Below are 27,900 nucleotides of genomic sequence, written 5' to 3' on the forward strand. Positions count from 1 at the left end.
ATACGAAAAACTAGCAAAATTGCCTAATTCCTATTGCATAGCCAATAAATTGTTCTTAAACCCTTCTAAAGCGCTATCAGGGTTACTGGAGTCATTCTCTATATCGTTACAGATGCTACTATAGAAGATTCCAAGAAAATTCAACCCGGCCCCTGGCACCTAAAAAATCCGTGGGCTAACACATACAAAAAACTGGCAAAATTGCATAATTCCTATTGCGTTGCCAATAAAATGCTCCTAAACCCTCTAAAGCGCCCCTTGGGCTACTAAAGTCATTCCCTAGGTCGTTACAGATGCTACAATGGAAGAATCCAAGAAAATTCAACTCGGGACCCAGGCACCTAAAAAATCCGTGGGCTAACACACACGAAAAACTAGCAAAATCGCATAATTCCTATTGCATCCCAAAAAAATATTCCTAAACCCTTCTAAAGCGTTGTTGGGGCTACTGGACTCGTTCCCTAGGTTGTTACGGATGCTACTATGGAAGAATCCAAGAAAATTCGACTCGTACCCCGGGCACTTAAAAAATCTGTGGGCTTAAACAAATGAAAAACTGGCAAAATTGCCTAATTCCTATTGCGTCGCCAATAAAATGCTCCTAAACCTCTCTAAAGCGCCGCACGGGCTACTGAAGTCGTTCCCTAGGTCGTTACTTGCGTTACTATGGAAGAATACAAGAAAATTTGACTAGACCCCCGCCACCTAAAAATTCTGTGGGCTAACACACCCAAAAAACTGGAAAAATTACCTAATTCCTATTGTGTCGCCAATAAAATGCTTCTAAACCTCTCTAAAGCGCCGCCGGAGCTACTAGAGTCGTTCCCTAGGTTGTTACAGATGCTACTATTTAAGAATCCAAAAAAATTCAACTCGGACCCCCGGCACCTAAAAAATATGTGGGCTAACACACATGAAAAAGTGGCAAAATCGCCAAATTTCTATTGCGTCGCTAATAAAATGCTTTTAAACCCTCTAAAGCGCCGCCGGGGCTACTGAAGTCTTTACCTAGGTCATTACGGACTCTACTATGGAAAAATCCAAGAAAATTTTGACCCAGACCCTGGGCATATTAAAAATCTATTGGTTAACACACACGAAAAACTGGCAAAATTGCATAATTTCTATTGCATTGCCAATAAAATGCTCATAAACCCCTCTAAAGCACCGCGGGGATAATGGAGTCATTCCCTAAGTTATTACAAATGCTACTATGGAAGAATCCAAGAAAATTCAACCTGGACCTCCGGCACCTAAAAAATCTATGTGCTAATACACACGAAAAACTGACAAAATTGCCAAATTCCTATTGCGTCGCCAATAAAATATTCCTAAACCCTTTTAAAGCGTTGTCGGGGCTACTGGAATCATTACCTAGGTAGTTACAGATGCTACTATGAAAGATTCTAAGAAAAATTCAACCCGAACCCTTGGCAACTAAAAATTCTATGGGTTAACACACACAAAAAACTAGCAAAATCGCCTAATTTCTATTGCATTGCCAATAAAATGCTCCTAGACCCCTCTAAAGAACTGCCGGGGCTACTAGAGTCATTCCCTAGGTCATTACATATGATACTATGGAAGAATCTAAGAAAATTTAACCCGGACCCCCGACACCTAAAAATTTTGTGGGCAAACACACACGAAAAACTAGCAAAATTGCCTAATTCCTATTTTTATTGCCAATAAAATGCTCCTAAACCCCTCTTAAGCGCCTCCGGAGCTACTAAATTCGTTCTCTAGGTCGTTACGGACGCTACTATGGAAGAATCCAAGAAAATTCGGCCTGGACCGCCGGCATCTAAAACACTCGTGGGTTAACACACACGAAAAACTGGTAAAATCGCTTAATTTCCATTGCGTTTACAATAAAATGCTCCTAAACCTCTCTAAAGCGCCGTCGGGGCTACTAGAGTCGTTCTCTAGGTCGTTACGGATGCTACTATAGAAGAATCCAAGAAAATTCAACCCAAACCCCGGCACCTAAAAAACTGTGGGCTAACACACACGAAAAACTGGCAAAATCGCCTAATTCCTATTGCTTCGCTAATAATATGCTCTTAAACCCTTCTAAAGCGCCGTCGGGGCTACTATAGTCGTTTCCTAGGTCATTACATATGCTAATATGGAAGAATCCAAGAATATTCGACCCGGACCCCCGGCACCTAAAAAACCTGTGGGCTAACACACATGAAAAACTGGCAAAATTGCCTAATTCCTATTTTATTGCCAATAAAATTCTCCTAAACCCCTCTAAAGCGCCTCTGGAGCTACTAGAGTCATTCTCTAGGTCGTTACGGATGCTACTATGGAAGAATCCAAGAAAATTCTTCTCGGACCCCGGCACCTAAAAAATATGTGGGTTAACACACAAAAAAAAAACTGGCAAAATCGCCTAATTTCCATTGCGTTTACAATAAAATGCTCCTAAACCCCTCTAAAGCAGCGCCGAGGCTACTAGAGTCATTCCCTAGGTCGTTACGGATGCTACTATAGAAGAATCCAAGAAAATTCGACCCAGACCCCGGCACCTAAAAAATCTGTGGGCTAACACACACGAAAAACTGGCAAAATCGCCTAATTCCTATTACTTCGCTAATAATATGCTCTTAAACCCTTCTAAAGCGCCGTCGGGGCTACTATAGTCGTTTACTAGGTCATTACATATGCTAATATGGAAGAATCCAAGAAAATTCGACCCGGACCCCCGGCACCTAAAAAAACTATGGGCTAACACACACGAAAAACTGGCAAAATTGCCTAATTCCTATTTTATTGCCAATAAAATGCTCCTAAACCCCTCTAAAGCGCCTCTGGAGCTACTAGATTCATTCTCTAGGTCGTTACGGACGCTACTATGAAAGAATCCAAGAAAATTCTTCTCGGACCCCGGCACCTAAAAAATATGTGGGTTAACACACAAAAAAACTGGCAAAATCGCCTAATTTCCATTGCGTTTACAATAAAATGCTCCTAAACCCCTCTAAAGCGGCGCCGAGGCTACTAGAGTTATTCCCTAGGTCGTTACGGATACTACTATAGAAGAATCCAAGAAAATTCGACCCGGACCCCGGCACCTAAAAAATCTGTGGGCTAACACACACGAAAAACTGGCAAAATCGCCTAATTGTTATTGCTTCGCTAATAAAATGCTCTTAAACCCTTCTAAAGCATCGCGGAGGCTACTGGAGTCTTTATCCTAGGTCGTTATGGATGCTACTATGGTAGAATCCAAGACAATTCGACCCGTACCCCCGACACCTAAAAATTCAGTGGGCTAACATACACGAAAAACTGAAAAAATCGCCTAATTCTTATTTTATTGCCAATAAAATGCTCCTAAACCCCTCTAAAGGGCCTCTTGGGCTACTAGATTCGTTCTCTAAGTCGTTACAGACTCTAGTATGGAAGAATCCAAGAAAATACGGCCCGAACCCCCGGCACCTAAAAAATCCATGGGTTAACACACACGAAAAACTGGCAAAATCGTCTAATACCTATTGCATTACTAATAAAATGCTCCTAAACCCCTCTAAAGCGCCACCGGGGCTACTAGAGTCGTTCCTCAGGTCGTTACGGATGCTACTATGGAAAAATCCAAGAAAATTCAACCCGGATCCCCTGCACCTAAAAAAATCTATGGGTAACACAAACGAAAAACTGGCGAAATCGCATAATTCCTATTACTTCGCTAATAAAATGCTCTTAAACCCTTCTAAAGCGCCGCCAGGGCTACTGGAGTCATTTCCTAGGTCATTACAGATGCTAATATCGAATAATCAAAAATATCCGACCCAGACCCCCGACACCTAAAAAATTTGTGGGCTAACACACACTAAAAACTGGCAAAATTGCCTAATTCCTATTTTATTGCCAATAAAATGCTCCTAAACCCCTCAAAAGCACCTCCGAGACTACTAGATTCATTCTCCAGAGCGTTACGGACGCTACTATTGAAGAATCTAAGAAAATTCAATCCGGACCTCCGGCATCTAAAAATTATGTGGGCTAACACACGAAAAACTGGCAAAATTGCCTAATTCCTATTGCGTCGCGAATAAAATATTCCTAAACCCTTTTAAAGTGCTTCCGGAGCTACTGGAGTCGTTCCCTAGGTTGTTACAGATGCTACTATTAAAGATTCTAAGAAAATAGGACCTGTACCCTCGACACCTAAAAAATCTGTGGGCTAATACACAGGAAAACTGGCAAAATTTCCTAATTTCTATTACGTCGCCAATAAAATGCTCCTAAACCCTCTAAAGCACCACCTGGGCTACTGAAGTCATACCCTAGGTCGTTACGGATGCTACTACGGAATAATACAAGAAAATTCGACCCAGGACCCCAACACCTAAAAAATATATGGGCTAACATAAACGAAAAACTGGCAAAATTGCCTAATTCCTATTGTGTCGCCAATAAAATGCTCCTAAACCCCTCTAAAGCACCGCAGGGCTACTGAATTCATTCCCTAGGTCATTACGGACGTTACTATTGAAGAATATAAGAAAATTCGACCCGGACCCCCGCAACCTAAAAAATCTGTGGGCTAACACACACAAAAAATTGGAAAAATTGCCTAATTCCTATTGCGTCGCTAATAAAATGCTATTAAACCCCTCAAAGCGCCATCAGGGCTACAGAAGTTTTTTCCTAGATCTCTACGGACTCTACTACGGAAAAATCCAAGAAACTTTTGACCCAGACCCCCGACACATAAAAAATCTGTGGGTTAACAACCACAAAAAACTGGCAATAATCGCCTAATTTCTATTGTGTCGCCAATAAAATGCTCATAAACCCCTCTAAAGCACCACCGGGGCTACTAGAGTCGTTCCCTAGGTCATTAGAGATGCTAGTATGGAAGAATCCAAGAAAAATTCAACCCGGACCTCCGGCAACTAAAAAATCTGTGGGCTAACACACAAAAAAAACTAGCAAAATCGCTTAATTCCTATTGCGTCGCCAATAAAATGTTCCTAAACCCTTCTAAAGCACTGTCGAGGCTACTGGAGTCATTCCCTAGGTCATTACGGATGCTACTATGGAAGAATCTAAGAAATTTTGACCCAGACCCCCGGCACCTAAAATATTTCTAGGCTAACACACACGAAAAACTAGCAAAATTGCCTAATTCCTATTTTATTGCCAATAAAATGCTCCTAAACCCCTCTAAAGCGCCTCCAGGGTTACTAGATTCGTTCTTCGGGTCGTCACGGATGCTACTATGGAAGAATCCAAAAACAATCAGTTTGGAGCCCCGGCATGTAAAAAATCTGTGGGCTAACACACACAAAAAACTGGCAAAATCGCCTAATTCCTATTGCGTCGCCAATAAAATTCTCCTAAACCCCTTTAAAGCACCGCCGGAGCTACTGGAGTCGTTTCCTAGGTCATTACAGATGCTACTATTGAAGAATCCAAGAAAATTCAACCTGAACCTCCGACACCTAAAAAATCTGTGGGCTAACACACATGAAAAACTGGAAAAATCGCCTAATTCCTATTGCGTCGCCAATAAAATTTTCCTAAACCCTTCTAAAGCATTGTCGAGGCAACTGGAGTCATTCCCTAGGTAGTTACGGATGCTACTCTGGAAGATTCCAAGAAAATTCGACCCGTACCCCAGCACCGAAAAAATCTGTGGGCTAACACACACGAAAAACTGGCAAAATTGCCTAATTCTTATTTTATTGCAAATAAAATACTTTCGTTCTCCAGGTCATTACGGACGCTACTATGGAAGAATACAAGAAAATTAGGCCCGGACTCCCGGTACCTAAAAAATCTGTAGGCTAACACACACGAAAAACTGGCAAAATCGCCTAATTCCTATTGCGTTGCTAATAAAATGTTCCTAAATCCCTCTAAAGCACCGCCGGGGCTACTGGAGTCAATTCCTAGGTCGTTACGGATGCTACTATAGAACAATCCAAGAAAAATCAAACCGCACCCCCGGCACCTAAAAATTCTGTGGGCTAACACACACAAAAAACTGGCAAAATCGCCTAATTCCTATTGCATCGCTAATAAAATGCTCCTAAACCTCTCTAAAGCATCGCTGGGGCTATTGGAGTAGTTTTTTCGATCGTTATGGATGCTATAATGAAAGAATCTTAGAAAATTCGAACTGGACCCCTGGCACCAAAAAAATCTGTGGGCGTTCACACACGAAAAACTGGCAAAATCACTTAATTCCTATTTCATTGCACATAAAATGCTCCTAGACCCCTCTAAAGCATCGTAGGGGCTTTAGAAGTCGTTATCTAGGTCGTTACGGACGTTACTATGGAAGAATCCAATAAATTCGACCCGGACCCCCGGCACCTTAAATATCCGTGGGTTAACACACACGAAAAACTGGCAAAATTGCCTAATTCCTATTGCGTCGCCAATAAAATACTCCTAAACTCTCTAAAGCGCCGCTGGGGCTACTGAAGTCGTTTCCTAAATCGTTATGGACGTTACTATGGAAGAATCCAAGAAAATCCAACCCTGACCCCCGCCACCTAAAAAATCTGTGGGCTAACACACATGAAAAACTGGAAAAATCGCCTAATTCTTATTGTGTCACCAATAAAAAGCTCTTAAACCCCTCAAAAGCACCGTCGGAGCTACTGAAGTCGTTTCCTAGGTCGTTACAGACGTTACTATAGAAGAATCCAAGAAAATATTTACCTAGACCCCCGGCACCTAAAATATCTGTGGGCTAACACACACGAAAAACTGGCCAAATCACCTAATTCCTATTGCGTCGCTAATAAAATGCACCTAAACCCTTCTAAAGTGCCGCCAGGGCTACTAGAGTCGTTTTTTAGGTCGTTACGTATGCTATAATGGAAGAATCCAAGAAATTTCGACCCAGACCCCCGGCATCTAAAACATTCGTAGGCTAACACACAAGAAAAACTGGCAAAATCGCCTAATTCTTATTGCGTCGCCAATAAAATGCTCTTAAACCCTTATAAAGTGTCGTCGGGGCTGCTAGAGTCATTCCCTAGGTCGTTACGGACGATACTATGGGAAAATCCAAAAAAATTCGACCCGTACCCCCGGCACCAAAAAAATCCATGGGCTAACACACACGAAAAACTGGCAAAATTGTCTAATTCCTATTACGTCGCTAATAAAATGCTCCTAAACCCTTCTAAAGCGCCTTCGGGGCTACTAGAGTCATTTCCGAGGTTGTTACGGAAGCTATTATGGAAGAATCAAAGAAAATTCAACCAGGACCCCTGGCACCTAAAATATCCGTGGGCTAACACATACGAAAAACTATAAAAATCGCCTAATTTCTATTGCGTTGCTAATAAAATACTCTTAAACCCCTCTAAAGTGTCGCCGGAGCTACTTGAGTCATTATCTAGGTCAATACAGATGATACTATGGAAGAATCCAAGAAAATGTGACCCGGACCCCCGACACCTAAAAAATCTGTGGGTTAACACATATGAAAAACTGGCAAAATTGCCTAATTCCTATTGTGTCGCTAATAAAATGCTTTTAAGCGCCCTCAAAAGCCCTCCAGGGCTACTGGAGTCGTTACCTAGGTCGTTACGGATGCTACAATAGAAGAATCCAAGAAATTTTAACCCAAACCCCCGGTACCTAAAAAATCTGTAAGCTAATACACACGAAAAACTATCAAAATTGCCTAATTCCTATTGTGTCGCTAATAAAATGCTCCTAAACCCCTCTAAAGCACCATCGGGGCTAATGGAGTCGTTCCCTAGTTCGTTACGGACTCTACTATTGAAGAATCTAAGAAAATTCGAACCGAACCCCCGCCACCTAAAAAATCTGTGGGCTAAAACAAACAAAAAAACAGGCAAAATTGCCTAATTCCTATTGCGTCGCTAATAAAATGCTCCTAAACCCTTCAAAAGTGCTGCCGGGTCTACTGGAGTCATTCCCTAGGTCGTTACGGATGCAACTATAAAATAATCCAAGAAAATTTGACTTGGACCCCGGCATCTAAAAAATCTGTGGACTAACAGAAACGAAAAACTGGCAAAATCGCCTAATTTCTATAGCATCGCCAATAAAATGCTCCTAAACCCCTCTAAAGCGTCGTCGGGGCTACTGGAGTCGTTCCCTAGGTTGTTACGAATGCTACAATGGAAGAATCCAAGAAAATTCCACCCGGACCCCTGGCACCTAAAACATCTGTGGGCTAACACACACGAAAAGCTGGCAAAATCGCCTAATTCCTATTGTGTTGCCAATAAAATGCTCATAAACCCCTCTAAAGCACCTCTGGGGCTACTAGAGTCGTTACCCAAGTCGTTACGAACGCTACTATGGAAGAATCTAAGAAAATTCGACCCAGACCCCGGGCACCTACAAAATATGTGAGTTAACACACACGAAAAACTAGCAAACTCGCCTAATTCCTATTGCATCGCCAATAAAATGCTCCTAAACCCCTCTAAAGCGCCACCGGGGCTACTAAAGTTGTTCCCGAGATCGTTACGGACGTTACTATGGAAAAATCCAAGAAATTTCGACCCGAACCCTCGGACCTAAAAAATCTGTGGGCTAACACACACGAAAAACTGGAAAAATTGCTTAATTCTTATTGCATCGCCAATAAAATGCTCTTAAACCCCTCTAAATCGCCGTCGGGGCTACTGAAATCATTCCCTAGGTCGTTACGGACGCTACTATGAAAGAATCCAAGAAACTTTCGACCCAGACCCCCGACACCTAAAAAATCCGTGGGTAACACATGATAAACTGGCAAAATCTCCTAATTTCTATTGTGTCGCCCATAAAATACACTTAAGCCCCTCTAAAGCGCTGCTGGGACTACTGGAGTTGTTCCCTAGGTCGTTATAGATGCTACTATGAAAGAATCCAATAAATTTCAACCCGGACCCCAGGCACCTAAAAATTCTGTGGGCTAACATACACGAAAAACTGACAAAATCGACTAATTCTTATTGCGTCGCCAATAAAATGCTCTTAAACCCTTCTAAAGCGCCGTCGAGGCTATTGGAGTCATTCCCTAGGTCGTTACGGACGCTACTATGGAAGAATCCAAGAAAATTCGACCTGGACCCCCGACACCTAAAATTCGGTGGGCTAACACACACGAAAAACTGGCAAAATTGCCTAACTCCTATTTCATTGCCAATAAAATGCTCCTAGACCCCTCTAAAGCGCCTCCAAGGCTATTAGAGTCGTTCCCCAGGTCGTTACGGATGCTACTATAGAAGAATACAAGAAAATTCGACCCGTACCCCCGAAAAAAAAAATCTGTGGGCTAACACACATGAAAAACTGGCAAAATTGCCTAATTTCTAATACGTCACCAATAAAATGCTCCTAAACCCTTCTAAAGCACCGTCGGGGCTATTGAGGTCGTTCCCTAGGTCGTTACGGGGTCTACTATGGAAGAATTCAAGAAAATTCGACCCGGACCCTTGGCACCTAAAAGTTTTGTGGGCTAACACACACGAAAAACTGCAAAATTACCTAATTCTTATTGCATCGCCAATAAAATATTCCTAAATCCCTCTAAAGCGCCGCTGGGGCTACTGAAGTCGTTCCCTAGGTCGTTACGGATGCTACTATGGAAGAATCCAAGAAAATTCAACCCGGACCCCCGATACCTAAAAAATCTGTGGGCTAACACACACGAAAAACTAGAAAAATCGCCTAATTCCTATTGTGTCACTAATAAAATGCTCCTTAACCCTTCTAAAGCGCCGCTGGAGCTACTGGAGTCATTTCCTAGGTTGTTACGGACGCTACTATGAAAGAATCAAAGAAAATTCAACCTGGACCCCAGACACCTAAAAAAACTGAGGTCGAACACACACGAAAAACTGGCAAAATCGCTTAATTCCTATTTTATTGCCAATAAAATGCTCCTAAACCCCTCTAAAGCTCCTCCGGGTCTACTAGATTCGTTCTTCATGTCGTTACGGATGCTACTATGGAAGAATCCAAGAAAATTTGGCCCGGACCCCCGGCACCTAAAAAATCTGTGGCCTAACAGACACAAAAAACTGGCAAAATCGCCTAATTTCTATTGCGTCGCCAATAAAATGTTCCTAAACCCTTATAAAGCATCGTCGAGGCTACTGCAGTCGTTCCTTAGGTCGTTACGAATGCTACAATGGAGGAATCCAAGAATATTCGACCCGTACCCCCGGCACCTAAAAAATCTGTGGGCTAACACACGAAAAACTGGCAAAATCGCCTAATTCATATTTCATTGCCAATAAAATGGCCCTAGACCCCTCTAAAGCGCCTCCGGGGCTACTAGAGTCGTTTCCCAGGTCGTTACGGATGCTACTATAGAAGAATCAGAGAAAATTCGACCCGTACCCTCGGCACCTAAAAAATTCGTGGGTTAACACACACGAAAAACTCGCAAAATCATCTATTTTCTATTGCGTCGCCAATAAAATGCTCATAAACCCCTCTAAAGCGCCGCCGGGGCTACTAGAGTCGTTCCCTAGGTCGTTACGGATGCTACTATGGAAGAAGCCAAAAACATTCAACCCGGACCCCCGGCACCTAAAAAATCGGTGGGCTAACACACACGAAAAACTGGCAAAATCGCCTAATTCTTATTGCGTCGCTAATAAAATGCTCCTAAACCCTTCTAAAGCACCATGGGGGCTACTGGAGTCATTTCCTAGGTCGTTACGAATGCTACTACGAAAGAATCCAAGAAAATTCGACCCGAACATCCAGCACCTAAAAAATCTGTGGGCTAACACACACGAAAAACTGAAAAATCGCCTAATTCCTATTTTATTGCCAATAAAAAGCTCCTAGACCCCTCTAAAGCGCCTCCGGGGATACTAGAGTCGTTCTCCAAGTCGTTACGGACGCTACTATGGAAGAATCCAAGAAAATTCGACCCGGAACCCCGACACCTAAAAAATCTGTGGGCTAACACAAATAAAAAACTAGCAAAATTGCCTAATTTCTATAGCGTCGCTAATAAAATGCTCTTAAACCCCTCTAAAGCATCGCCGGGGATACTGGAGTCGTTCCCTAGGTTGTTACGGATGCTACAATAGAAGAATCTAAGAAAATTCAACCCGGACCCCCGGCACCTAAAAAATTCATGGGCTAACACACACAAAAAACTGGCAAGATTGCCTAATTTCTATTGTGTCGCCAATAAAATGCTCCTAAACCCCTCTAAAGCGCCGTCGGGGCTATTGAAGTCGTTCCCTAGGTCGTTACGGATGCTACTATGGAAGAATATAAGAAAATTCGACCCGGACCCCCGGCACCTAAAAAATCTGTGGGTTAACACACACGAAAAACTGGCAAAATCGCCTAATTCCTATTACGTCGCCAATAAAATGCTCCTAAACCCCTCTAAAGCGCCGCCGGGGCTACTGAAGTTGTTCCCTAAGTCGTTACGGACGTTACTATGAAAAAATCCAAGAAAATTTGACCTGGACCCCCGGACCTAAAAAATTTGTGGGCTAACACACACGAAAAACTGGAAAAATTGCCTAATTCCTATTGCGTCACCAATAAAATGCTCTTAAACCCCTCTAAAGCGCCGCCGGGGCTACTGAAGTCGTTCCCTAGGTCGTTACGGACTCTACTATGAAAGAATTTTGTGAAAAAAATAGTACCACTTATTTTAAATCATAATAAAAAGGTGAAAATATCACTTTGTATCGGATAAAAACGGCTAAAGAGAATGGAAGTGAGATCGAATGGAAGCAGTTATTAATAGTCCTCCTTCCTCAATAAAGTGTATAAGAACAACACTAAATATATTATAATTAGTTATGCTAAATTTATTTTTTATCCACGGTTTAATTTTATGTATTAAAAACAATTTTATTTTAATCATGCAACGAATAATGAATGTAATCATTCAATTTTTATACTACTTTTATATCTATTGTTAAATAACTTTTCCAATGAAAGTAGCGTGAAAAATACATTTTAGTTTACAAACGGCATATATATGTTTTTCTCATACTACAACACACTTAACCTTCAATCTCACTGTCGTACACTCCTACATTATATACAAATATTTTTATATGATATTTTTGTTTAATCTATTCATGACGATTCTTGTGTGAAGATAGTAGGAAAGTGATGCATTCTTTCTAAGTGTGTAAAATTTAGGCCTCATTTATTTCCATTAAAATTCAGACGTTTAAATCTGAATAAACATTTGAATATTACGATTTGCATTAAGATTTAGATGTTTCGATCTGAATACCATTTGAATATTAAGGTGTGGTCTCTAAATCTGAACATTAAAACTGTTTGTTTTTAATATTTGAAGATGCATATGAACCTATATTCAAATATAAGAAATCATACCTTTTAATAGGAACATCAAACCTTTTTTTTGCAGCAAAATGAAGAAAAAATTTAGTAAATAACACTAACCTTTATGTACTCATTAGACATCAAAATAGTATTGGTTGCTGGTTTTGATCATACCGATGAGTTTGATGATCAAAAGTCTCAATAAAATTAATTGCCTAAAACAAAATTTTAATAAGAGAATACACATAATTCAACAATAAATATATATAACTTGGAAAAAGTTCTTTTAAGTTAAAAAATGTTAGTCATTTGTTGCAATATAATACCTTGATTTTAGTTCTCAAAAATATTTTACTAGTATATTAACTTTAAATAGTTTAATTTAAAATTTTAAAATATCAGACAAAGTTCTACAGTTATTTTAGTAAAAACTAAAAAAACTGGAAAGACAAGTTACTATAGTATTAATTTCAAAACTATATACAGGAAAATAATGAATATTTTTAAATATTAATTGTGGTCTATATCAAAATTTTAATAAGACACCTCAACTTTATACCTAGTTCCACAATAATAATATATCTAGTCTAATCTCACAAGCAGATTTGATCATACGAGAGCTTGAAGATCAAAGAGTCTCAATAAAATTAGTGGCCAAAAATAAAATTCTAATAAAAGGTCTCAAGTATATATACAATTCAATAATAATAATATATCTAGTGTAATCTCACAGATGATTTGATCATACAAAGTCTCAATAAAATTAGTGGCCCAAAACAAAATTTGAATAAAACAAGTATGTACATAGTTCAACAACAATAATATATCTAGTTAATCTCAAAAGTGGATTTGATGAACAAAGAGTCTCAATAAAATTAATGGTCTAACATCAAATTCTACTAAGAAACCTCAAATATGTATAAATAGTTATTATTTTTAATTATAGCTAGTATTTTTTTCACTCATAAACCTAATACACCAAAAATATTATTGCAACAAGAGTTCTTGACAAACATCAATACACCCCATAAAAATTGTTAATAATAAAAACATACTTGTAAAGATTATGAAAACTTATTAGTTCAAGAGGAAAAAATTAGTGTTTGATTGAGAAAAGAGAAAAAGAAAGTTTGTAGTAGTGAGAGCAAAGTCGTGCAAAGAGCGAGAGAGGTGAGGCGTAGTTATTTTATAACATATTTAATAAGTCTGAATATTATTAAAACTCTCCTACAGATCTGATTCGTTTAAATCTTTCCAAATCCATTACGAGGCTTTTTTTAAAAAGGAAACAAATGGACTTAGTGGTTGAATCTAAATGATTCAGATTCAGACCTAAAAATCAAACGCACTTAATGAATTGAATCTGAATGATAAGATTCAGACCTCCCTCAAGTGCAAACAAATGAGAGTTTAGTCTTACTTTTGGCAATCAATACCAAGTTTAATTACAAAAATATGCTCTTTTTAATTGCTAAATTTTATAATATGATCTCAATGGCTAGCTGAGTCCCCTCCCCCCATCCACCCACCCCTATTTTATTTGGTGCATATTTAATTTGCATAAACAAATAGGGATCTCCCCATTAAATTTTGCATGAAACTTTTCTTAAAAATCTAACACCTTGTTTGGGTGGTTGTTATCCATTGTGTTGTATTTGTATTATTAGTTTAGATACAATATTTGTTTTAATTGTTACCTAAATTTTATTGTGTCATATCGTTTAAATTCATCGTTAGGTAACAACGAAAAGACCTATTTTGTATAACAACCGATTTGGTGTGATCACATCGTTACCTTAATATTTTCTTCTCATTTTATCTTTACTTATTATTTAATAATTCTATTTTACCATTTATCCTACCTTTTCATAGTAGTTTTACCCCGTACCTTACAATTTATTGTAGGTTTATCATTCAAATTATGGATATGTGACATTATGTAACGATGGAGAACGATACAATACATCAAAACATTGTATTCATTAAAACAATACAATACGATACATTATGAAACAATACATAATAACCATCCAAACAAAGCGTAAAAAGGTACTCCAGTATAAAAATTAGGAATTAGTAATTAGTAATATCTACTTTAGTGTAATTTTGGGTGTGTTTGGTACACAACATATTTTTCAATTTTTTCATATTTGATTAGTTAAAAGAAGCATATCTAAAAAGAAAATAAGTTGAGGATTGAAGGTATCCATTTCTGCTTTCATTTCCTGCTAGTTTGATTGTTGTCGCACTCTATGTGACGGAGAGAGTAGGCTGACCTCCTCTTTTATTGTCTTTTTAATAGTAATATTTAGTTATCACATAGTTTCTTATTCTTCAATGTGTATTTCTACCTATTGCTACATTATCCTAGTACTTTGTTGTGTCTTTTCTTACAATCATGTGTTGGATACTTTTCTTTTGAGGCAAGAGCTTTTTGAAAATAAATCTACTCACTACCTTTGTAAGGTAGTTATGGATAAGGTCTGCATACATCCTACTTCTCTCAAAATGGAGAGAGGATTATAAATTGAAAAATCGTACCCTTACCAATAACATGAAAATTCACGTAGCCAACCACCTAAACTATAAAGAATTTTATTTTTTAAAAATAATTGGGGGTTGGGGAAGAGGAAATGGGGGAGGGGATCATAAGGTGGGCAATCAAACCCTCACTAACAAGATGAAAGTTCATATAGTCAACCAACTAAACTACTAAGATTCCGTATTTTCACTAGAAAACCCAAGTTCCTTAAAAAAATGAACTTTCATCATGAAAGCAGGAAAAGGAAGTTCATAAGTGATATTTCAAGTTCATGATCTCCTCCGCATCAAAAAAATATAAGGAAAGTTGAAGAATTGGTGCAGAAAAACATAACATAACAACATAAAGAAATATAGGAAAAATAATTTCATTAAGAATTTTCAAATTGATAACAACCAACTTAACTGAAAATAACCAATACAAAATAAATTAGGAAAGTTGGAAGGCAAAGAGCTGTAATTGAACAGTTCAAATGTTAGATAACTACTAAAAGTAAAGGGGTTTTGGAACAATAGAAATAATGTGATTTTTCATGGCAAACACCAAGCTAGCAACACATCTTCAAATGACCATCTTCTGTTCCAACCACAAAGAGCCGCGAGAAAGGTAAGACATTGATACTTGATAAAACAGACGCGTTTTTTGATTCACGATCACCCATGTAGAGATACTGAGGCGTGACGAATTGCTGGATGTCCTGCCACATTTTGTTAAAAGCCAATAAGATGCAAATTACAAATAGTAAAACAAGTAGTGATTCTCAAGCATTGTTTTCCGGAGGTAAGGAACAAACTTTGAAAATGAGCCACCACAGAATTATTTTGTTCTGCACAGTGTAGTCAAAGGCACGCTTGAAGTGCGCTCAAGCCTTGAAGAGAGGCTCAAAACGTGTTGAGCGCTTCGCCTCGCTTTGTGTGCTTTAGTGACGTCTCAAGGTTTAATTTTTTTGGTCATATATTCGTCATTCATCTTTATAATTATTAGTCTTGGACTAAACATATGTATTTGTATTTTTTTCCCTTTGCACCTTTTTTCATTAAAGCCCACACTTTATTTGCGCTTTAAGCCCCAACAAACCTTAGAGCTTTTTTGTGCTTTTTGCCTTTGATAACACTGGTTCTGCACCAAATTATGACCAGTACAATACCTAGTAATTCCTAGCCGTTACAATACCTTTGATAACACTGGTTCTGCACCAAATTATGTTCTGTACTGTTATGACCAGTACAGAACATAAGCCACCACATGTTTCATCTGTGCTATGCACAACAACAATTTTCTGTATAGTAGAAATTCCATGTGGACTTCTCGCCCAACTCCAGTTGGGCAGAGGTTAGAAACTCTAGGGAGTCAGACTCGCTCCTCTACACTCCCAGTTTGAACACGTGAAGTGCATCTAACCCAAATATCATGTGTCATGTCCTTCCCATTGAACCAAAGCCCTCAGTTTACCGTATTCTGCAGCTAGTATACTTTTCATAAGCAATACGTGGGACTCATATTCGTGAGCCGTCAATGGGGGAGGAAGCTCCTCCATCTCTTCTTCGCCACCTAATCCATGTTAAGTCAATCCAGGTAGGAATAGGAAGAGTAGCTATGACCGTGGCGAAGCTTGGGGCGGTCTCTGCCTTCTTAACACGCAGCACACCAACTTGAAGTCTGAATTGAAAATCTCTCTCTACCAACATTTCATTGGCAACTGAAATAGATTTAAACAGATTGTGCGGTACCCTGAGCCACTTTTGAAAGAGAACCTTATTCCATCTACAGGAGATACTCGTTTATTCAATATCGGACCATCCATAGCAGTAATATCTATCTTTTTAAGTTATTCAGTAATTCCTTTTGGTGATCACCTCTTCTCGGTGTGGAACAATATACGAGAACCTACCAGCAGACGGGCGGGCCGTGCCTGAATTCAGAACAGACCAGACTCTTCTTTGTTTGAGCTGCTCCCAGGCGCGTAGTGACCTTTTCACTTGTTCTTCTACTTTTATCTTTCTTATCCGAGCCACATGCAGGGAAACTTGCACGTGTGGTTTTGCCGGGCTTTCCTTTCATTTCATATATCATTCCCGTATACAATACCTCTTATTTAATCTTGCTATACGTCCAAGCCCTCTCCCATAGGTAGTTGGAAGTTATCCCAATACCAGAGAGACACAATAGCAGGGGACCCCTGACAATTAGTTCTAAGGATCAGGGTTAGAAGGATCCTTGACAATCTCTCATTTTCTTATGGTCATATGATTAGAGTTCCATTTTCTTCTTTTGGGATAAGTAAGGTATCATTACATACATATCTACATCAGTTGTTCATTCTGAAAAGAAAACACTTCAGTTTTAAGTATCAAGACTCTAACCTATACATTTTTCAATAGACTAGATAGAAGTGAACTTCTCGTACATAAAGAAGCCTACGAAACAAAATAGATGATCTAACTTCTATATTAGATCTATATGCCAGTGGAGTATTTACCATTTTGTGCATAGTAAAAGAAGCTAAGATGTTAAACTTGGAGAAGTATGTCACCATCTTAAATTTTTAAATTTTTATTTATTCTCCTTTGCAAATGGCATTTCATGTCCTGCGTACATCTATCTTAACAGGATTAATGGTGCTGCAATACATGGTAAGTTGTCTGACAGTCGGTAATTAATTAGGCACCAAAAGTAGATTCTATAGGAATTTCTCAGTTTCAGATGCATGGAAAAGGGATCAGACAGGAGGACATAACAAGTTATCGGATTATATATCTAGCTAGCTTAGATATCCTAAGATACTATCTTCTGTGCAAGCAGGCAGAATATCCAAAGTTCTGCGGAAGTAGAACAGAAGTGTGTAAACAAGCAAAAAGATACAGGCAACGTACTTACTTCATCAGAAGAACTGGCCAAAGAAGAAAGCCCAATTTTACTGCGGAAAATTGAAATCACATTTTGCCCCCAAATGGAGAAATCAGAAACACCATCAGTGTGACCTCTGGAAGCCAAGGGTTTTGATTTCCAATTTCTGTGATATAAAATAAAGTAAATAGGAAATGAAAAAATTAAAAAATCTCAAACAACAAAAAACTCAGTAATGGAATTGAGTAATTATCAACAAGTATTTGTGGTTCCTTGAGAAAGATGAGCGAAATCAAAACTATCAGGGGGACAATTTCCGGAATACAAAGAGCCAAGGAATGCCAGATTGTGCAATCAAATTTGTCTCTTCATCCTCTCATGGGTTTCATCTCTGATAGGCAGAAGGAAAGGAATCCTTTATAGTTAGGATTCTTAAACTAAATCACTTGATAAAACACTTAACAAATTTATCAAGGATCTGCAAATATATACTAAATCTACAAAAGACAGTCACTAACTTATTATCGTGCGTGGTTGGCCTTGTGACGGGTGGAGAATAAATATGTTTGGTTATCCCAAACATTAAACTTTCCCAATGATAACTTAGACAAAAACATATTGGAATTGAAACACAGACCATATTATCATATGCCTTGCATACACTATCAAGAGTAGAGCACAACAATTTTTTACTGGGAATGAGTTACTGTTCAATAAATTTAAGCTATGCAGTTTACTGGGGATGAATTACAGTTCAATGAATTTAGCTATGTAGCAATTTCCACTCTGGATAAACAAACTATACATATGCTTATATACAAGGTTGCAGTCACAGATAGATGTCACGTTATCTAGCCAAGCGGGCATGAGCCTAATCTTACTATGCCCCATTTTATGGGAGCTTAGTTTCTCCATATTGCTAAGCTTAAGATTAATGCATAACGCCAAAGTAACCTTCTCAAGTCCCAAATCCTTAAGGTGCGGTCAAGAGAGCTTGAAACCAGCAAATGCTCTTCCGGTGTGGCTATCTGCAGGCAGAAAGCAAGCAAAGACACCAGAGTAAGTAGAACCTTTTATTTCAATCTACTGGAAGCAAAAGCCAACTCTTACCTTAGTGACAAAACCATCATGAGCTTGCCATGAGGAAATAATTTTGCCACTCCTCACATCAAATAGCCTGCAATACCCAGAACTTTGCCCAACAGCAACCCAAGATGGATATTGAGGATTTCCGTATTGCTGTTTAGTCGAAGCACATGAACATATGGATGAAATCAGTGAAGGAAAATTGGATTCGGTAGCTTCACACCTCCATAAATGAAGTTTTTGACCTTGTCTGACATCAATGAATCTGGATACCAAAGTAGACGACCAAATAAACCATGTAAGAGAATGTATCTGTATCAATTTATATCCAACACAATTCCAGAAAGCACTGACCTGAGAGAGCCATTTCCAGTACCCACAACAATATTGTCCAGATATTCTGAGTAATACATACTGGTGTACAAATTACCATCAGTGTTCAATATTCCACCTGACAATGGATTAAAATGTAGCATATTAGCCTGTTCCACATTCAACTTTGAAGCTTTTGGCAAAGAGCTTGTATGATGCACAGAGCTTGTAGAAAACTCTGCAAACACAGATATCAGCTTCCCCGTTTGGCCATTCCATACATGTACTGTCCCATCACAGGAAGCTACCCTTCCACTTGATGCCAAAAGAGAAATGTCATTCACAACCTATAAAGGAAAGACAAAGAAAAGCATCGAACTTTCAGTGTATAGACTTCTTCCATATATCTCAACCTAATTATGTGAGATATGAACCACTGGCTCACTAGTAAACATTATGATTATTAGAGAATGTGATAAATGTAGTTTCAAGGTACAAAACCCACTCATGCTCGGTAAGTATCATGTTCAATTCCTCTCACAAAGAACAACAAGATAACAAGTTGTTAGGCACAACATAATGATGAATACCTACAACTTGATAACAAAACAGGACAATGAATCTGAAAAATAGAATAATGTAACAAACAACAGATAGATTAGGCACACCTCCTCATGGCCATAATAACCAGATATAGAAACAATTCTTGACAACTCCCACTTTTGAACAGTTCCTTTGAATCCTGGAGCAACTCCAGCAGTGAAAAGATTGCATTCATCTTGGCAGACTGCTATAGACCTTAGCACTCCTTGATGTGCTCGAACAGAGTGCAGAACTGATGCTTTGATTTTCCATGGAAGTTCATCCTTTGAACCACCAGGACGGCCAATAAAATCAGGGCCACTCCAATTAGCAGCTGGACTGGGGAACCAATACCAGGGCTCAATCCTGCTAAAATCTGAGCCTCTTGCATTCCTATCAGCAGAATCCTGATGTTGGCTAGACGGATGTCTGTTTATCATAGGAGGTTTGGTACCCCTTTTTCCTTGTGATTGAGGCGTTGACCACCCTAACCCATTCAGCAACATCTTATCTGGAGTACAGTTAGATGTTAAGCTCTCGCCATGACTCGGCTTTCTAGCATATATACTAGATGGACCACTTCGAGAAGATTCCCCTGCGGATTCCCACTGAATCATGACATTTCAGAAATCGACACAGAAAGGAAAAGGGTATGCAAGGAAAAATATATAGTTTTTTTCCTAAAAGTAATACACTTTTCTAATGCAAAACAGCACTCATGGTGCTAGAAAGAAAAATATATAGTTCTACACATGCTATATTTAAAAGTAATTGGGTCTTGCTCAGAATTAAGTCACTCCAGATGCAGCTTTACCTGACGTAATGGATCCCCTTACAATATTCAATTGATCTAGGAGCTTAAGCTAGTTTCATATTTCTTATTTGTCAAATTGATTGTGTGACAGCAGCACCCTAGAGTCTATTTTAGTATTCCATCTTGATTTTCATAACCATTTGAGGCAGTTAATACCAAGTTGGCATGTTAATGTGTAGCATATAGAATTTGGTCCTCTCCAATTAAAATCCAATTCCGGTAAGTATTAGGAAACACACCTTCCAGTTATAACGGCGCAGAAGAAACTGCTCTAGTAGCAACCATGTGGCACAACATTGGCGAAGCTTCTCTATACCAAGAAGAGACGCAAATGATGGATATAAAAGCATCCTGCAAAAAGTAAAGCTTATAACTAAATAAGAAAAATAACAAGACGAGGGAATCCTATCCAAAAACAAAACCCACACAAGGTCCAAACGGCTTGTAATTTTGTTCTCATCCTCCCACTTGGTGTTGGGACCTCGAAGGCTTCCTCCTTTGATGCTAGAATGACCTGCTTTCTCCTGGGAGAATGCAAGCTCATCAAAAAGTTGCCTGAGTTTTGGAAGGACGTGCAGCGCTGTTAAATCTGATCCAATTTGCTGACAAAGAGCTAGCAGACTTCTTGCAGCACCCTTGCATGCAAAAGAATACCATCATCTACACAGATAACAAGCATAAAACATCAAGAAATAAAGAACGAGAATCTTTCACTCAAACCTCCAGAAATTTCTAAGAATAGAAGAAAACCCTCCATAGTTCTCTATAACCGCAAAAAATATAAACCATAAATAATGGACGTTTTTGTAACTTTATTGTCAATAAAACCCGGAGAGTATCAAACTACCATTTCTCTCAGAAAATAATACTATGAAAGTTCAATACTATTAACTTTTAAAGTAGGAAGTTCGATACAAAATCATGGCAACTAAGGACATTAAAAAATCGATATAGAACATCTTCTAGTAGCTTGACTTGAACATGAACTGTGTTTCTGATGCTAGCAAGAGCCCAACTGTTGTATTACCTGGTCCAAAAGTGATGGGCATATGGAAATGTTTGAGAGCTAGACATAACCATAGGAAGTGTTTGAGAACTAAACATAACCATACGAAGTGAGTTTTATGATTTGGGACACAAAATCTGGAAAGTATCCTCTATACAATTTTATTTCATCAAATGTAGCTCACTAGTTTAAGAAAGTGCAGGTTTGTAGCAGAGCTTAGGAAGGAACAGAGCCAAAGAGAAAAACTGAGAGAGAAGTGGAAATACCTCGACCACCTGAATTCCCAAGTTGGTCTGCATGAGAATTTGAAGATATAAGAATTTTCCATCCTACACAAGCATTTCAACATATTACTAATTGGAAGCTGAGCTGAAAATTATAGTGAAATTAAAATTAATTGGAAGTGAATATCAAATTCCGTACTTCAACAAGCTCCTTAACAAGCACCTCCCTGGTCAAAAAAGCAGTAAGACCATCTAAAGTCATCAGAGTGTCAATTAAGGCCAAAGCACTCCAACTTTGTGCAGTTTCATGCTTATTTGCAAATGAATTGTCAATGCACGAAAGAATGACAATTCTTAGCAATGGTAGAATCTGTTTGACTATGAAATCTTCTCCAAAAAGACTACCTGAAAGATAAGAAGCACCTAGTTAGGTTGTGAATCACAAGCATAATTTGTAAAACAGAACAAAGGTCTGCACTTCTTAATTTATTAATACCAATTCTAACTAAGACATCAATTCCATCATCACTGAGCCCCTTGCCAAAGCAGTGAAGGAGAGGTAAAATTGTCTGGTGAGAAACCAAAATGTCAGTCATACAACATGAGAATTAACCTTTCAACAAATACACAAAAGTGTAAGTACTTCCACCTATCAAAGAGTAGAGGGGATGGGGAGGGGACAGTGGTTGACTACAACCTGATGAACAGTAATTGGAATACCAAGTTCCTCACTAGACCCAATCAACAGGACAGAAGCAGGAGCCGCAGAGTTCTTGCAAGGAGTACCGTGTAAGTTTAATACCACAAATGGGTGTATAGTCTCCACATACGCTTGTTTACCAATCTTGTTCCATATATCCAGCACAAAGGAACCTTGGAGAAGAGAAACCTTCAAATGTGAAGGACCAGTCCCCTGATAGAAAAGAAACATACAGTAGGTTTCAGAAGCAAAAGCCGAGGAGACAGACAGATCACATATTTAGACAGTGGCTAACCTGAAGAATCTTCTGGATAGCAGGTATGACCAACTTCTTTACAGCTTCTGGATTCAGACACCTCAAAAATTCTGTAAGTACTATGCAACCCCATTCAGCTTCCGAATCTGATAAAGGATTCAAGACTAATTTCAAACAGTTAGGAGCACACATTTCGGCAGCAAATGTTCCCATTGCTTTCAAGGCTCCTTGTTGAGCAAAAGCTGCAGCATAATGAAGTCGTGATTCATCTTTTGCTATAAGTTGAAGGGGGGCAAGAAACAAATAGGATGACTTGATTGTTGCTAGAAAATAAGGAGAGTCCAAAAGACATTTGGCAGTAGGCCTCCTAATTAAAGAAAAATAGAACAGTTAGTTTTGGATGGTCCCTTCTCTTCTGCAGATATCAACACTAAGGAGTTTAGGAAGTAGCATCAATGCAAGCTTTTAAAGATGGAAAAGTGAATAAGAACTATACCCCCTCCAATCCTTTTGGATGCAGGATTCAACAACAACTTGAGTGTCAGGGGGAAGCTGTTTTACTAAAGCAGGTAAGACACCGCTCTCTAAGTACGCATCCAAAGAGGTTGGATCAAAAAGTGGCCTTCTCAAGTGGAGTTCTGCTAAGATGCAGCCAACTGCAAAGATATCATTAGCAACATCTTTAGAATAAATGTGTGAATGGGAACATTTCTGTTTCCAAAGCAATAGTGCTTGATATCCCGCAGATACATCATCAACCACTTCAATATTCTTGATAAGGTAATTCCCATCAACAACAGATGGCATGACAGTATTGATACTAGAGCCAGTTTTTCTGGACGTAATATTTTCTAATGTCTTAGTTGATAGGCCTTTCCTAGGTGAGTCAAGCTCTTCATGAACATCTGGATGCAAGTTGTAGATAGGATCCAAATGAGGTGCATGCTCAGAAAATGCAGCTGCTGCTTCCAATTCATGCAGGAATGAAGTTTCAAAAGCCAAAGCTTGCTCAGTCACATCACTTGTTGGGAGCTGATTCATTTCTGCTTCACTGGTCTTGGCAAGCCGCCGATGATGTGGTTTAGTGAAAAGTTGACGGCGTCCCACTGACTTCGGTTTTGTAGGAGCAGATGAGGGCAGCATAACATTTTTGGCAGCAACAGCAGCATCACCGCACAATTTGTAGCCAAAAGTGATATCAATCCAATGATGTAGTTGGTGTGATACCCTATCGCTTTCTAAAGCATCTCTATGCAACTTGACGAACTCCTCAGGAGTGCCAGCCCATGAAGGAATAGCCAAATCAGACATCCCAGAATGTACAGAATAAAATATCTGGGGATCACAATAAAATTCCGGAATGCACTCATCTGGTGTCCATTGATATAGTCTTTGCATAGTAGAAGGATATTCATTTGGTTCATAAACTGAACGAACAGCCAACCTCAGAACAGTCAAAGGCAACCTCCTCGCCTTATAACTGCAGACAGCCAGCTCAGACAGGCACTCATCTGATATATGATGAGGAATTTCAGATGTTGAATATGTGAAGTCTAATTGCTCGTCACCCTTTGCCAGCCGCCATTTGCTCTTAGTTAAATCTCTCCATCCAGTGTCATTATTCTCATCAGGTTTCACACTAAAATCTATGACCCATGGCATTACAATATAAAAGGTATTATCACCCCACCTTCTCCCTGCTAATTGGTTTAAGATTAACAGATATTCAAAGTTACTTATTTCACCCCTCCACCAATGTTTAAAGCTAGAATACCAATCTGTAGACTGGGAGAGGCTTAGATCAGCATAAAGACTTTGTAAAGGGCACCCATCAAAACAGCAACTAACTCCTGAATCACGACTACCCTCTATTTTGGAAATTGAAACAGAACTCTGGAGGAACTTACTACAAATGGGTAGCCAACACCATAAGGAATCAACCAATGATATACTGGATGGACAGATATTACCATGGGGAACACCTAAACCATGCATGTACGCCAACCCTGATAGTAGCTGGAAGAGTAAATATCGCATATGCCAGTCAGACTTTAAGGCACCAGGGCTAAAGTGAAGAATGTTTTCCAAGGTATGTGGCATTTTTGGAAGCAACAAATTAAGTTGACCAGAATTTTTTAGCATTCCCAAAGTTGGAGAAATGTTTGGATGCCTTATGCAGCCAGGAAGTTGCTCTTCACCAAATGAAGGAATCCCCACTAAACTAAGAAAGTTCACACTCTCTAATCCTGATCTTTTACCTTCTATCATGAGAGTTAGAGAATTTAAAATATGATCTTCAAGGGATCCAGACAAGAACTCTGAAACAATACCTTCAACTAATGAAGATGAAGAAATCCCAATCCGAGCAACTGGAGCCAGGGCAGGCAGTGTCCTAAAGCAAGAAAATGTACCAGAAAAGTTACAGGTCACATTTTGACACCCTAAGCCATACAGGGATTTATGTCTGCCACCATTCTGCAAATCTTCACTTTCAGATGATCTAGTTTCTAATGAAGAAGTTTTATCACTGGAAAGTCCAACACTGACCTCAGCTTTAACCTGATCAATTGTCACCGGGACTGCACACCCACTGCCACTATTCGTTCTGGCTTCAAGATCTTCCAAATGATGCTGATCAAGATCTTCCAAATGATGCTGATCACTAAACAGAAAGGCAGAAAGTTGTATAAGATCATACTGGGACCCTATGTTCCTCAGACTCTTCAAAAATATCAACAGGTGCGTGTTGGATCCTCCAAAAGTAGTGCATTTTGGAAGGATCCGACACGGGTACGGCTACAATTTTGGAGAGTTCGAGCAACTTAGCTACGATCAACTATGTATCAAAAATGTACAAGTTATCTATTAAGTTTCTTCTTTACTTCCACTTGACAAGTGAAGCTTGCTCAAGTAGTTGAGCACCTCCACCATCGACCGGTGGATTGAGAGTTCGAGTCACGCGTGGAAGGTAAGTGGGAACACTATTGTTCCTCCTGAGGCATGGGGTCAGAAAAAGAAAAAACAACTTCCACTTGAGAAAGTGAAGTGACATACTATTCCAACTTTCCAAAGGGCCAAACTGGCATGAAGCAGGTCAAACAAAACAAGACAACATGTCCAACTTTTTTATTAGTGGTGGTTTCCGAGCCCGTTTACATGTACTTTGATTGTTCAATCTGGTAGCTGCTACCACCGGTAATTGGTTGGTAGAATTATCAGTACTATGCTAGTGGGAGGCAGCTGCTACTCCCCCAAGCGAATTTTCACCAAGGTGGATTAAAAACATAAAGAAGTAAATACACGACAAAGTCAAGAGGATTTTACATTTGCTACATATGCACATTGGTTTAGATGAACCTCCTTGTGCCCCCTAGCACCACCGGGGGGGGATGAAAGAATAAACAATAAAGAGGAGTTTGGCCATGAAAATTTACTTTTTTCTGGAGTTGAACTCCGAAAAACAAGTTTGGCCATAAATTCTGGAATTTGCAAAGTTTGAAAAACACCAAAAAGTTGTTTTCAGAGTGACTTAACTCGACCTCAAAAGCTAGCTCATAAGGGGAGTATTGCCCAAGTCCATATAAGGAGATCACCATTAATTCTCCAACCAATGTGGGACTTTTTACCAACTCTAACACACACACACACCCTTCACGCCCAGGACACTGGAGCGTGGATCAGGAGCCCAAACGTGGATGGACCTAGCTCTGATACCATGTAAAATATGGCACATGGGCCTAACTCAACCTCAAAAGCTAGCTCATGAGGGGAGAATTGCTCAAGTCCATATAAGGAGACCACCAGTCAACTACCTAACCAATGTGGGACTTTTTACCCACTTTATCACACTCCAAATTAATCATAGTCCAATTTGTATTCTTTGCCAAACACAATTCCAATCTTCAAATATCATTTTTCACTTTAAAAACAAAAACTATATTTTTCAAATACTCATAATTTTCATGGTCGTACGCCCTCCTAAGCTTCTTCTTCTTTCTTTGCTTTCACATAGACAATAACTTTCCCCTTTTTTTCTTCAAAATGGGGTGGGAAATGCAAAGGAAAAACACAAGATCATAGCTACTATCTTTATGAAGGGCATATACATTAGCAGAAATTGAGGAGGTAAAGTGCATGCAAACCATAGCCCTGCCTCAGAGGCAGAGATACTATTTCCAATAGAACCTCAGCTTAACGAAAGCTATAAAAACATCACATAAACAATAAATTCCTTTTTTTTTTACAAAATGGGGGTTGGAAATGCAAAGGAAAAACACAAAATCATATATGTAATTAGCCAAGCAACTATCTTTATGAAGGGGCATATACGTCAGCAAAAACTAGGGAGGATAAGAGTGTATACACACCTTATCTCTCCCTCAGAGGCAGAGAGTATATTTCAAATAGACTCTCAGCTCGAGGAAAGCTATAAACATCACATAAACAATAACTTCCTCTTTTGAAATGCAAAGGAAAAACACAAGATCTTACATGTAATTAGCCAAGCAATTATCTTTATGAAGGGGCATATACGTCAGCAGAAACTAGGGAGGATAGAGTATATGCCCACCTTAACCCTACCGGCTATTTTCAATAGACCCTCAGCTCAAGGAAAGCTATAAACATCACATAAACAACAACTTCCTTTTTTTGGAAATGCAAAGGAAAAACACAAAATCTTACATGTAATTAGCCAAGCAACTATCTTTATGAAGAGGCATATACATCAGCAGAAACTGTGGCAACCCTTCTCCATTTGAACTTGATGGCTGCAAAATTAACAACTCATACAATAAGTAAAACACCCAAAGAACTCATCTTTCTACACAAATCACAAAAGGGGTTGTTCTTTTTCCTTTTTTAAGTAAAAGGTACCTGAACAACAGCAGTAGAACCAAAGGGAAGAGGAGAATCAGAAAGACCACAACAGAAAATAAGTTGGTCAGAGAAATCTGATTGAATTCGACGTTGTAAACACTCAAAGCACATTTCTCTTCCCATTTTCTCAATTTTTTCACTACAGATTTTGATGCTTTTTTCATCAAATCACTGAAGAAAGAGACTACAATAACTTTCTTGATTTTCCGACGAAGTTTTGGATTTCTGTAAGGTATGTTTGATTAAACGACGTCGTTGTCATGTTTTTCCAGCAGTTTCTTTCCGGCCTTCCGGCTACCGTACAAAGTGCAAGTTAGCATGTAAATTTTTATTTTTATTTTTTGCACCCAAATGCAATTTGTGAAATTATTTAAGTT

At 39.0% G+C, this 27,900-nt stretch overlaps 1 protein-coding gene across 5 annotated transcripts; it reads right to left on the reverse strand.

Annotated features, from left to right (window-relative positions):
- Positions 1–15,169: 15,169 nt before the first annotated feature.
- LOC129883468 (protein GFS12) lies at positions 15,170–27,861 on the reverse strand. Of its 5 annotated transcripts, none has more exons than XM_055958135.1 (17): positions 27,521–27,861; positions 27,329–27,414; positions 25,193–25,307; positions 23,142–25,120; positions 22,685–23,012; positions 22,387–22,602; positions 22,186–22,258; positions 21,889–22,094; positions 21,732–21,794; positions 20,886–21,094; positions 20,699–20,810; positions 19,732–20,253; positions 19,106–19,410; positions 18,776–19,016; positions 18,620–18,693; positions 17,696–17,831; positions 15,170–15,515 (listed from the first exon to the last, which is right to left on the reverse strand). In XM_055958135.1, the coding sequence occupies exons 1-17, from the start codon at positions 27,644–27,646 to the stop codon at positions 15,366–15,368; spliced, it is 4,941 nt and encodes a 1,646-aa protein (XP_055814110.1). In that variant the 5' UTR covers positions 27,647–27,861; the 3' UTR covers positions 15,170–15,365. The 5 variants fall into 5 exon arrangements, with proteins under 5 accessions (XP_055814110.1, XP_055814118.1, XP_055814105.1 ...); XM_055958143.1 differs by having other exon boundaries at positions 23,142–23,301; positions 24,976–25,307; XM_055958130.1 differs by having other exon boundaries at positions 23,142–25,307.
- Between the last annotated feature and the right edge of the window lie 39 nt (positions 27,862–27,900).

The sequence above is a fragment of the Solanum dulcamara genome, chromosome 1 (assembly GCF_947179165.1).
Source record: "Solanum dulcamara chromosome 1, daSolDulc1.2, whole genome shotgun sequence".
Taxonomy (NCBI): Eukaryota; Viridiplantae; Streptophyta; class Magnoliopsida; order Solanales; family Solanaceae; genus Solanum; species Solanum dulcamara.